We start from the raw sequence: 12,110 nt of genomic DNA, 5'->3' as shown, positions 1-12,110 counted from the left end.
ACACATGGTCATGTGACCAGTCTTCTACTGGTCTTACACATCACAACTGCATCAATGCAGGGAGAAGGTGTTATGAGCTTGGGAGAAGCTGTACCAGAGCGTGGAGGTTCTTCCAGGCGTAGGTCAGACCGTCCACCCTCTCAGCGTTGCCATCGTTGAACAGCAGCTCGTGCCGGTTCAGCAGCGCAAACGACTCCTCCACGGGACCAATCGTGGCGTCGATACGAATCTCCGCCTCCCGGACCTCCCTCAGCGCCGCCATTGCGCCACGCACATCCTCCAGGTCGGTGATTGGCCGCTGCAGGCGTTTGGTCAGTCCGTCGACAAATGAGAAGATATCGGCCATGTTAGCGGAGGCCCGGGTGTTGAGCGCGGTCCCGAAGGCCCGTTTCCAGGCCCGACACTCCTGGCTGAGGGAGAGCTTGAGGAGGTCTGTGTCGAACAGAACGGAGCCGACAGTGCAGGACGCTGGGAGGTCCTCGATCTGGGCCTCCAGCTTCTAACAACGGAGGGAGGACAGCAGACACAAGTAAACATAAACATTAACACCACAGAGAGTGGTGAGCCTGGACAGGACACCCTACTGTATTGTGAATGCTGCGAATTGACAGAGAGCTGAGAAGAGCAGTTAAAAGGAGAGAGAGTTAGTTACTAACAGAGTACGAAGAGATCTGAGTGCTGAACTCTGGAAGAGAAGGGTCAGTCTCCAGGAAGGCCTTCACCTGCTCCTCTGGGTCCTAGAGAGCAACGCAAACAATGTTACCACCAGTTTATCATATTAAAAGCATGGGTTGGGCCTTCTCTCCATCAGGTCTTTTTGACGGCCGATCCGATCAGACCAGGCATCACAGCTTGAGGGCCCAATCATCAGCCAGCGCGGACAGTGCTGGGCCAATCGTACCTGGTTCCAGAGGGTGGAGAAGTGTGAGAAGTCCTGCAGGGTGTCGACAGCGTCTGGACGGAGGGAAGAGACAATGGAGGAGAGCTGGATCACAGCCTTGGTGGTGTCCTTATGCTCTGCCAGTTGCCGGTCCAGCTGCTTAAGAACCAGCTGCTTGGTCAGGGGACCCTCGTCCCCCGCGTCCCGTAACGCTGCCTGCTCCATCTGGGGGGGGGAGACAGAGAGGAGGGGCCGGGGGGCAGGAGGGAGAGAAATGGAGGGAGAGAGGGAAGAGGTTGGGGTCAGGCTAGACTGGATGTAGTTAATTGAATTTCAGGCCATATTGGTGATCTGTGGTACCTGTAGCTGTTTGTGGTGTAGGTGTGCAAACTGCCACAGAGGGACATCTTTTGCCATGGACAGTACAACACTCACAATCTTGTTGACAGTGTTCTGCAACACAGAGGGGCAATTACCTACTGTGAAACCATGACTGTTAATCTTCACAACCACATTGTTTCTATTTTCAACTTCATAGCCGGTTACTGCATGTGTCTTCTGTGTTTGTGTGAGCACCTGTATTTCGTCAAGGCTGGGCCTGAGGACGATGTTGGGGATGGCCAGCTGGATGGAGGATCTGAAGAGAGGAGTCTGGCTCTGTTGACGGGCCTGGTACGGTGAAGCAGCGGAGGAAGAGGAGGACTGATACATGGAGCTGGTCACATGCAGTCTTCGTCTCAGAGTGTCCAGAGACGACTTGGTGGCTGAGGAGAGAGAAGGGTAAGACGTGGAGAATAGAGGATTGTTGACCAGAGCCTCTTATCAATTACTTTTAGCCCTTGGCATTTAACCCCTTACAAATGACCTTCTTGTATTCACATTACTACCTCTTACCCCTGACCCCTGACCCCAGACCCTTCCACACCTTTGGCCAGAGCCTCGGTGTTCTTCTGACACAACTGAGCCATCAGGTTATAGAAGCGGCAAGGCAGGCAGGACTGGCAACGGATTTTCTGCTTTGCATCCGGATGGAGACAGACCATGGACCCCTGGAGAAGAGGAGAAGAAAGGTGAGGAGGGCCAGAGAGGAGGGCGAGAGAGGTGAGAACAGGATGGAAGAGGAGACACAAGAAGTTGACCTCCAGTGGGATATGTACAGGAATATGTAGGTTTGTGTTCAGTTGACAGGTTTGTAACTGACATGTCATGTATTTACCTCCAGGTTAACAGCTTCAGCTGGGGTCATCTTCTTCTTCAGGTCCTCCATCAGGTCATACACGGACTTCTCCACCTGCTGGCTCTGGCTGTCCAGACACAGAGAGAGGAGAGCAGAGACAATCGCAGTCAAATGAAGATCACTGCTTCTAATGTAAGACAATGTACCACCCTTCACAAAGTCAGCACAGAAAACAAACTACACAGGAAACAGAAACATGTCAAGCGATTTTGTGATTTTTGTGAAGACTTTGTGACTCGATTTCCCATAATGCCTCATCAGTAGGGCTGACCTGCGGAGTGCCTGTGCGGCCATCCCCACAGTGCTCTCTGCCTGGCTCAGGAGGTCCTGAGGGGGGATGGGCATGTCCTCAGGCAGCTCCAGCAGGGCTGTCCACGACATAGCCTGAAGCACCCGCTCAATACGACACTCCAGCGTATCCATGGCAACCTTGGCAATATGCTCCATTTCCCGTAAGACTTCATAGACGTTGTCTATGACTGAGAGAGAAGGGGTTAATAAAGTTCGACCTGCTCATTTAAACTTTAAAAACATCGACACGTTTAAAATAAATCAAATAAGGTCAGAAAATCAGTTTATGGGACACACACGGGCACATGCACACAGTCACACATATAGATCTTGAACCCAGTCCCAGAGGGCTGCCATACATGTGTGTATGTTGAGGGAGGTCCAGGAGAGGGTGGTGAGGCCAGGGGAGAGGGCAGCCTCGACCCTGCTGGTGTAGGTCTGGAGCAGGGGCAGCAGGAGGGGAGGAGCCCTGGAGACAGCTGCAGCATAGTCCTGCAACAGCTCCTGCAGACTGGGGAACAGGGAGGAGAGGAGGAACAGACAGCATCAGGGGTCAGACGGAGGGAGAGAGAGAGAGAGAGAGAGAGAGAGAGAGAGAGAGAGAGAGAGAGAGAGAGAGAGAGAGAGAGAGAGAGAGAGAGAGAGAGAGAGAGAGAGAGAGAGAGAGAAGGAGAGACAGAGGTAGAGCGAGAGAGGAAGAGATAGACCTACCGACTGTGCTGAGCCTTTAGCTCTGCCTCCCTGAGACACATGTTGAGGACCACCCTGGGGACAGGCACACCCAGCTTGTTCATACACCGGGCCTCGTGCAGGACCTCCAGCACCAGGGGGTCCAGGTTCACATACAACTCCTGGGAGGGACATAGGGACGTGGAACGACCGCATGTAAATCTAGGGACGTCTTAAGAGATGACTTCATTTATAGAAAACTTTTCCTGGGTCCTGATTAGATCCTGTAACCAAGGTAAGCAGCAGGAGACTCTGTGTCAGACATCGGCAGGTGTTAGCTAGGTGTTAACCTTGGTGTCAGGGTGTCTGATGAGCAGAGACGCATTAAACCCCATACGACTCATCTCTGTCGCCTGACTCCACCCTCGGTGGTACAGCAGCTCAAACTCCAGCAGAACCGACGCTATCTTGTTGTAAGTGCGAATCACCTTCTTCATCTCTGGGGTCTGGAGGGAGGGAGGGATGGAGGGAGGGACAGAGATAGACAGACAGTCAGACTGCTATATCCTTGTGTGTGTGTGTGTGTGTGTGTGTGTAGGGAGGGGGAGGGGGAGTACCTTCAGGATGTCCAGCTTATCCTTCAGGATAGACATGGGGTACTCAATCTTCCTGAACAGCTGGCGAGACCACATAATCTTCCCAGCAACCTGTTGAGAGAGAGAGAGAGTCAGGAAGACAAAATGTATTTATTAGCTACTGCGGCTTAGCTTTAGTGTGTCCTCCCTACCGGAGGCATGTTCCTGGGGATGGGGGGGTTGTCCCTCTGCCTCTGATACTGTCTCCGGAGCAGCTCCAGGTCTCTGCTGTAGCGCTGCAGCACCAGCTGGTAGCGCTCTGCCAGGTCCAGGTGCCGACTCACCCCACCCTTATCAAACCTGGACAGTAGCTCCAGCATTCGCTCTGTCTGGGATGGGGCCGGAGGGAGGAGCGGGTGGGTGGAGAAAGTGGCGTGGGGGAATGTGAGTGGTGTGAGGGGTAGGGGGATGAGGTTGTGAGGGGGTGAGAAGTGGGGGTGAAAAAGATCTGGAGTTTAGATAAAGTGTTAAATTACCAGAGGTAAAGCATGTTGGACAACACAGAGACAGAGTCGCTGCAGACAGGAAGAGAACTCACAGTGAGTGACTGATCAAACCAAGAGTCGATCAGGGACTGGATAGACAGGAACAGGGCTTGGACCTGGGACTGGAACTCAGCATAGTCACTGTCAAACTGGCCGGAGCACAGCGATCGAGTGATCAATCAATCAATCAGTCCATCCATTCCTTTGTCCATCCATCCATCAAAAAACATCACTAAGCCCAGCCCTAACCTCTAGTTTGCGGTGGTCCAGGACGTTGTAGGTCTTGGTCTTGGTGGTGTTGACGATGGTCTGGTAGCGGGCGTAGATCTTATCCATGCCCTCCACTCTGACCTCGGGCAGAGCTGCCAGGTCCTGCAGGATGGTGGCCATGTCTGCAATCTTCTCCAGACGACGACAGAACGTGTCGAACTTCCCAAAGATGTAGTTCTCACTGCGGAGGGAGGAGGACAGCTCAGCTAGACCGGTGATGCTTAACAAGTACTGAACTCTGACTGTGACAGTGTGTGTGTGTGTATAGGGAGTCAGGTGGCTGAGCGGTTAGGGAATCGGGCTAGTAAACTGACTGTTGCTGGTTCGATTCCTGGCCGTGCCAAATGACGTAGTGTCCTTGGGCAAGGCACTTCACCCTACTTGCCTCGGGGGGGAATGTCCCTGTACTTACTGTAAGTCGCTCTGGATAAGAGCGTCTGCTAAATGTAAAATGTCTGTGTGTGTGTGTATGTGTGTGTTTATGTGTGTGTACCTGAACTCAAACTGCTTGTCGTTAGGGTTTTCCCTTAGTCTCTGTCTGACGTTCTGGAAGCAGAGCTGATACTCCTGGTTGAGCTGACAGCACTCTCTGATCCTCCTCAACAGCTCAGGCCTGGAGATACAAGAGGGAAGGTCGGAAATAGTTTAACAATTTATAATGTTTATTCATGTATGTCATGCAGCTTCAGTAGGAACCAAATACATACAAAAGGTATACTTTTATTTTGAACCAATAAGGAATGAGCGTGCACTCTTTGATTGGCTTACCTGGGGTGTTCCCAGACTTTGGCCACGCCCTCTGTCAGGTAGGCCTTGCAGGTGGTGATCATCTGATTGGTGACCTTGACGAAGAGTGAGGTCATCCTCTCAGAGGTGTTGTAGTACCTGGAGATGTTGTGGATCATACTGATGCTGTTCATCAACCTGGGCAGGTACTCCAGCATACTGGTCTGCAGAGGGGGTCAAGAGACAGAGAGAATGAGAGAGAGACAGAGAAAGACAGAGAGAATGAGAGAGAGAAAGAGAGCCAGAGAGAGAGAGAGAAAGAAAGAGAAACAATGGCACAAAGGAAGAGAGACAGAGAGAGAGAGAAAGAGATGGATGAAGACAGAGAGAGAGAGAGAGATAGAAAGAGTGAGAGAGAGAGAGACAGAGAGAAAGAGAGAGAGAGAGAGACAGAGAGAAAGAGAGAGAGAGAGAGAGAGACAGAGAGTAGAAGGAATAAGACCCTCACTGGTGTGCACTGTCCCAGAGGACCAAAGAACTTATCCAGGGTGTAGAGGTACTTGACGTTGTCCTTGGCCTCGTTGGCAACCACAGTGATGTCACCATCCTGGGTGGAACCAACACAGCAGTTCAATGGTGTACTTGTGACCCCAAAAGATGTATTTGTTATTTATTATTCACTGTCTCTCCAACTAGGAGAGGAAGCAGAAGGAGACTGACCAGGTCTCTCCAGGCCCTCAGCACTTTACTCTTAGCCACCTGCAGAACACCAATCACCCTCTTCACCTCTGGCCTCTTGATCTCATCCATGAGGCTGGTGGGACGGGGGGGAGGAGAGGGGGAGACGAACGGACGGTTAGATGGAGGAAACAGTCAGCTAGGTCCAGGTACAGTGTGATGTCGTCAGTCACCTGTTGAAGGTGGTCATACGGCTCTTCCAATGTTCCAGCTCTGCCGAAGGTCCGATGTCATCGGCCTCCTTCCTCATCTGCTCGCTCTCCGTCAACACCTGCTTAATCTGATTGGCCCACAGAAGGACCAGCCCCTCCAGCTCCTCCACCAGCTCGCTGTTATTGGCTGGAAAGAGAGAGGTGAGCTGTCTTTCAAACACCTTCTTGAGAGAGTCAGGTGGCTGAGCGGTGAGGGAATCGGGCTAGTAATCCGAAGGTTGCCAGTTCGATTCCCGGTCATGCCAACTGACGTTGTGTCCTTGGGCAAGACACTTCACCCTACTTGCTTCGGGGGAATGTCCCTGTACTTACTGTAAGTCGCTCTGGATAATAGCGTCTGCTAAATGACTAAATGTAAATGTAAAAATGTAAATGAATAGAACACTGTTACGCAGAAAGCGAAAGGTATATTACCAGTATATTACCTACAGTGTTCTAGACTGGGACCAGCATGTTACCTGCTGCAGTGTAGTCCGCAGGGCCCAGAAGACCAGTCAGGCTGTGTTTAGTTTCGGTCTGCTGGAGGTGGAACTTCCCCTCCATGTTGAGTCTGGCTGAGGTGAGGCTGGAGACGAAGGAGTCCACTGAACCCAGGAAGTCCTGGATCTGTGGGGACGAGAGGCCGTCCTTCATGGAGCCCCAGTTCTGGAGGAAAGGGAGGAGGAGTGGAGGGTCAATAGCTACTCGTGGGAACAGAGAGAGAAGAGAGAGAGAGAGAGAGAGAGAGAGAGAGAGAGAGAGAAAGAGAGAGATAGAGAAAGACAGAGAGAGAGAGAGAGAGAGAGAGAGAGAGAGACTAGAGTAGGACTAGAGATGTAGCGAGAGGGGAAGCGTTACCTCCTGTGCCCTGAGAGCAGGCAGCATGATCTGAGAGAGCATATTCTCCAGGCTGTACAACATGCTCCCCTCAGAGCAGTCCAGCATCCCAAAGTTCACCTCCTGGGAGACAGGGGGCAGCAGAGAGCAACAAGGAGGAAGCATCCAGGTGAAAAACAACAGAGAGACACAGAATGGAACAGACCCACACAGACCCATCCATCATGTCGCCAAGTTTACACAAAGGACAATAGTGCAGTGGATCGGGGGGGGGGAGGCGGGGCCCTCTGTCTTATGTGAAGGAAGGCTGTGTAGCGTAGTTACTGACTTGTGACACGTTGGCGGTGGTTATAGTTTTGTCAGTTGTCCTCAAGAAGAACAGACACTTCTCCAGTAGTGCCTGAAACACAAATCCAGAGTTATTTAAACTCAGGTACTAATTAACCTTGTTAATCTCTATGGTCGAGATGACCCCTGGGTCAAGGTCAGGCAGACAAGGGTGCTTGTTTGGAAATAATGGTGCTGTCTCCAATAACAACAAGGGAGCTACAACAGCTAAACTGCCATTAGAAGCTCATTAGCATACAATGGTCTCCTCGGATACCACCAATGTATAATTAACCTTCTATAGAGGGCACAAAGTTCATGTTGGATGGACTGAATTCTGGGAGTCTGTATTGGACAACTCTGTGAGTACTATTTGTCTCGAGTATGTTACACTGACATTACCTCTGACGTTCCCGTGGTGATGAATAGTTTCTTCTGACCTGGGGTGGAGCTGACTGTGTCTGCCATGGAGGAATGGATGGGTGGTGGCTGGAAAGATGGAGGGATGAGGGAGAGAAAGAGGAAATAAGAGGGACAGGAACGGTAATCTTTTGTTGAGCTGTTTTCTCTGTGGCTGTTGAGTATTCACTGTTAGAAATGACTTGGATAGTACCGATGAGACTTCTTGATAGAAGAAAATCAGCCTCTTGGATCCATTTGCTATGAAGAACTCGTCGATTAAATGAAACTAGAAATACAGGAAATACACGCGTTAACGTGTTAGTAACCACAGCATACAGTCTTAAAGTAAAGAAATACCTGACTGTTGTAGAATATGAATCTATCTACACCCCTCCCCAATTCAGGTGAACGTAGTAGAGGTGGTTGAGTGACCAGTGGTCCAGACCTTGTCATCAGACACCAGGGCCTCCTCCACCTCGGCCTCCCCCAGCCCCGCCCCGTCCACCAGCCTGGTCAGCAGGTACTTGTGCCTGGCGTCCAGCTGGGCTCTCCGTTCCTCCCTCACTGCCCGTGCCTGCTTCACCATCTCACGCCTCGCCTCGTTAGACAAGACCGCCGTCCTCCTACCTGACACCTGAGGGCGAGAGAAGGGGGAGAGGCATATGGAGAGGTTTCGAAACCAAATGTTAGTAGTATCTAACCCCACAACTGCTACAGCTGTTGACGGGTAGTAAGATGTGAGTCTTAGATGGTGATGAGTTATAGATAAAGATGTCAGGTGGCTGAGCGGTTAGGGTAGTGGGATAGTAATCAGAAAGTTGCCAGTTCGATTCCCGGCCGTGCAAAATGACGTTGTGTCCTTGGGCAAGGCACTTCACCCTACTTGCCTTGGGGGGTATGTCCGTGTACTTACTGTAAGTCGCTCTGGATAAGAGCGTCTGCTAAATGACTAAATGTAATGTGGGACGGGTGCTTAGGTTTAACAAAGTGGACTGTCACTTTGATACTCACTGAGGTGCTGGCCGTGGAGGAGGGCAAAGCACTCGAAGATGCCGTCTGATTGGTGGTTTTAAGATTGTGACCCCCTATTCGACGGTGTCCTCCAGCCACCTCTATTGATTGGACGAATAATTGTTTGGGTTAGGGAAAGACCACATATCTCTTATACTTTATTTTTTTTCCATGTTAGTCCCTCACTTTTCTTATTACATAGACAATATCGGTGTCAAAATGTTCTTGATAACGATTGCGTTGCTTGTATCGGCTGGAAGGTTCTGTTGCATGGTTTAGGCATCATTTCAAATTGACAGACATCCCAACCTGCAGAGACTCATTTCAGGGAGGTGGCTTCTCTCTCCCCCAAAATTCAGATTGCAAAATAGTTTTGTTTTCGCCTTAAATATTTTGGGATTCAGACATCTCAAGTCTCCCGGAAGTTCCGGGATTTCAATATTAAGTATTCAATGCCTTTTAAAATTCAAAACATTATGTCACTGATTTGCTTCCATAGGTTTAGGATGATTATACATAGTACAACAAACATACCAAGACTCCATAGAAAAGCGTAATGAAACATTTCCTATCACTTTCAAAGTAATACTGAAAGGTGTATGAAGCATATCAAGGTGTACATAAGTACCTTTGCGAAGCAGTCTGACCAGAGGAGGCTTTAGTTGTGTTGTGCTGAGAGCTGTTGTTTGGCTTCCCTCCATCTTCTCTGGTTCCCCCTCAACCTCCCCAGGGCTCTTCTGGGCCCCTTCCCCAGGCTCCAGCCTCTGTCCCGGGCCAGACTCAAAGCCTACACCATCTTCATCCTGGAGTTCCTGTCCTCCAGGGCCAGTGCCGGCCTCCCCAGGATCAAGGCTCTCTTCTGTAGTAGTGTCTGACACATCGCCCCTCTCCTCCACTTCCCCCGGCTGCTCATTCATCTAGGAACATAGTCCATGTCACTCCAATATTCAGGTTAACCAGAGTCACCGCTAACAGGAATACAAAACCAAAACTTCACACCAAAATGTTGGTTGAAGAGAGCAAGGAATGTGTCAGGTTTCATAGGACCAAACCAGTCCACAATATACAAATGTTCTCTACAGCTTAGTTTATCTTTTCCCTTAAATACAACAAAGTCAATCTAAATTAACATACCTACCTTGGTTCTTAATATAAGAGATGATAACAAAAATTACCAGCTGAATTGGCTGAGAGATACAAGAAGTGAAACCAGACCAGGTCTTTCTGCCTGGTCGTCAGTGTGTGCAGTGTGGTAGGTGAGGTTGGGAGTCACTGTTGAGACCTCTCTCTCTCTCTCTCTCTCTCTCTCTCTCTCTCTCTCTCTCTCTCTCTCTCTCTCTCTCTCTCTCTCTCTCTCTCTCTCTCTCTCTCTCTCTCTCTCTCTCTCTCTCTCTCTCTCTCTCTCTCTCTCTCTCTGTCTCGTTCTCTCTGCAGGAATTCCCACTGTGCTGACTCACCCAAGCACACACTTCACTGCTCCTGCAAAGTTTGGATGTTGTCACAGCAACCTAGACCATGCAGGTCTGGACTCCACTTACTACTGGCTAATCTGGTATGCTCTGCTGGTGGTGTGTGTGTGAGGAGGGGGGGGGGGGGCTGTTGGAAGTGGCAGTGTGTATAAGGGGTGTTTATGTGTGTATGTGCACTTGTTTGAAACAACAAGTGGCTTCCCTACCCTCATAAACACTACTGGGGACATTTAACGACTGCCAGGGAAAAGGCCACTGTGTGTGGATGTGTGTGTTTCATCGCTTTTCTCAACACAGACACTTGACTGGTGTAGCTCATACAGTGAGCAGGGGTTCCTACACCGATACTGATGGGTATAAATAAGTACTGGAACTGTTCTAACAAGCATACAGCCTCTGGCCTGGTAAATCACTCTCACTCCTAAGTTTGTGTTTTCTGTGTCTATGAGACCATAGAAACAACAAGCACAAATAACATTCTGAACCCTCCCTCCACACATACGTGATCAGACCACTTCCCTGTTTGGCAGAGTATGGTTCCCCATTTACACATTTGAGAATCCTATCTAACACAATTTTTGAGCTCTGCACACCCACATGCAGAAGTGTCATCAGTTAAAAGCAGATCTGGGCTGGTCTGAAATTATGCATTCTGCTTTTATTCAAGACATTAAATACAACAGGCGATGCTACAGAAATATACCAGGAATGCAGCTACACAGTCCTTTCAGACGCGTCTCGGACAGACAGAGAAGATGAAGATAAACCGTCTATTCCTTTACCCCCTCCTTCTATTCCTCCTCTTCCTCTCAGGACGGTGCCACTGCTTTGGGTTCAAGGGCTGCAGCCTGAACTCTGACCTCTCCAGAACCATGTGGTGCCCCAACCAGAACATCATCAACATCTCTGAGGTCATTTGCAAACTCCCACGGAACTTATCCACCATCAACCTCTCCAACAACAAGATCAGCACCGTTCCTCCTAGAACTTTCCGAACGTTGTCCCCCCTCACGAACCTTTCCCTGAGCCAGAACCGGATCTCTTCTTTGACAGGCGGAGAGTTTGAAGGGTTGAACGAGCTGCTGAAACTCAACCTCTCTTTTAATAACATCTCAATCCTCCACCCAGCTGTCTTCAAGGACCTCCCCAAGCTTCGAATCCTCGACCTCGGAGAGAATCGTATCCAGGAGATGTCCCCTGCTTTACTCAGCTTCCTCCCAAGCCTGGAGTCCGTAGACTTTTCCCTGAACAGAATCAAGACTCTGAACCTCAGAACCAGCAACAGCTCCTCGTTGAAGAGGCTGAATGTCTTGGGGAACCACCTGGTGCAGGTGAACGTCAGCGGAGTCCCGTTGCTGGAGTTCATAAACCTCTCCAACAACACGCACCTGAGGCTCCAGCCTGACGTGTTCCTCCACAGCCCCAGACTGGACATCCTCCTGCTGCAGGATGTTGATCCTGAGGTAGTGGAGAGGCTTTCAGTGGAAACCAGGAGAGGACTCATCCGTTTCTCCTTCTCTCTGTCCCTGGAGGAACCCTCTCTCAGTATCTGTGGCCTCCTAAAGGGGATGGACAGTCTGGATAGGGTTGATGTGGACCTTAGAGGATCCAAATTACCCTCAAATAACTCAGCCTTCCTCGACTGCCCAACACCAACGATGGTCGTCCTGGAAAACGGCAATCTAGGTGATGTGGGCCAATTTCAGTTGACGAAAAATAGGAGCAAAACAAAAATCCTTTTTTTAAATGATTGTGAGCTGACAGACATCTCTCAGACAACTTTCAAGGGCTTTGAGGATCTGCAGACGCTACAGATGAACAGGAACCGTCTGAAGATCCACTCTGGTACATTCACAGAGTTGACCGCTCTCACCTTCCTCAGTTTCGACAGGAGCAGGGTCCAAGAGATCCACCCTGAGTGGTTTGTCCCGCTGAAGAACCT

General features: G+C 50.2%; 1 protein-coding gene across 1 annotated transcript in view; it reads right to left on the bottom strand.

The window, feature by feature from the left end:
- dnah5l (dynein, axonemal, heavy chain 5 like) overlaps window positions 1–9,616 on the bottom strand; it is a 29,803-nt gene extending 20,187 nt beyond the window's left edge. Inside the window, exons 1-27 of the mRNA XM_067252234.1 lie at window positions 9,347–9,616; window positions 8,134–8,322; window positions 7,900–7,974; window positions 7,689–7,775; window positions 7,288–7,359; window positions 6,981–7,082; window positions 6,602–6,788; window positions 6,105–6,270; window positions 5,914–6,007; window positions 5,702–5,800; window positions 5,236–5,417; window positions 4,961–5,080; window positions 4,447–4,648; window positions 4,251–4,346; window positions 3,865–4,041; window positions 3,695–3,784; window positions 3,428–3,583; window positions 3,120–3,259; window positions 2,768–2,919; window positions 2,389–2,596; window positions 2,097–2,184; window positions 1,806–1,929; window positions 1,457–1,644; window positions 1,241–1,333; window positions 902–1,105; window positions 657–737; window positions 95–499 (exon numbers count right to left, since the gene is read on the bottom strand). Of these exons, the coding sequence (XP_067108335.1) occupies window positions 95–499; window positions 657–737; window positions 902–1,105; window positions 1,241–1,333; window positions 1,457–1,644; window positions 1,806–1,929; window positions 2,097–2,184; window positions 2,389–2,596; window positions 2,768–2,919; window positions 3,120–3,259; window positions 3,428–3,583; window positions 3,695–3,784; window positions 3,865–4,041; window positions 4,251–4,346; window positions 4,447–4,648; window positions 4,961–5,080; window positions 5,236–5,417; window positions 5,702–5,800; window positions 5,914–6,007; window positions 6,105–6,270; window positions 6,602–6,788; window positions 6,981–7,082; window positions 7,288–7,359; window positions 7,689–7,775; window positions 7,900–7,974; window positions 8,134–8,322; window positions 9,347–9,616 (4,047 nt within the window). The remainder of the gene's footprint in view (window positions 1–94; window positions 500–656; window positions 738–901; window positions 1,106–1,240; window positions 1,334–1,456; window positions 1,645–1,805; window positions 1,930–2,096; window positions 2,185–2,388; window positions 2,597–2,767; window positions 2,920–3,119; window positions 3,260–3,427; window positions 3,584–3,694; window positions 3,785–3,864; window positions 4,042–4,250; window positions 4,347–4,446; window positions 4,649–4,960; window positions 5,081–5,235; window positions 5,418–5,701; window positions 5,801–5,913; window positions 6,008–6,104; window positions 6,271–6,601; window positions 6,789–6,980; window positions 7,083–7,287; window positions 7,360–7,688; window positions 7,776–7,899; window positions 7,975–8,133; window positions 8,323–9,346) is intronic.
- Window positions 9,617–12,110: the final 2,494 nt, after the last annotated feature.

Source organism: Osmerus mordax, chromosome 15 (genome assembly GCF_038355195.1).
Source record: "Osmerus mordax isolate fOsmMor3 chromosome 15, fOsmMor3.pri, whole genome shotgun sequence".
In the NCBI taxonomy this organism is placed as follows: Eukaryota; Metazoa; Chordata; class Actinopteri; order Osmeriformes; family Osmeridae; genus Osmerus; species Osmerus mordax.
Note: the sequence above shows the minus strand (reverse complement) of the source record. Positions and strands in the feature narration are given on the sequence as shown.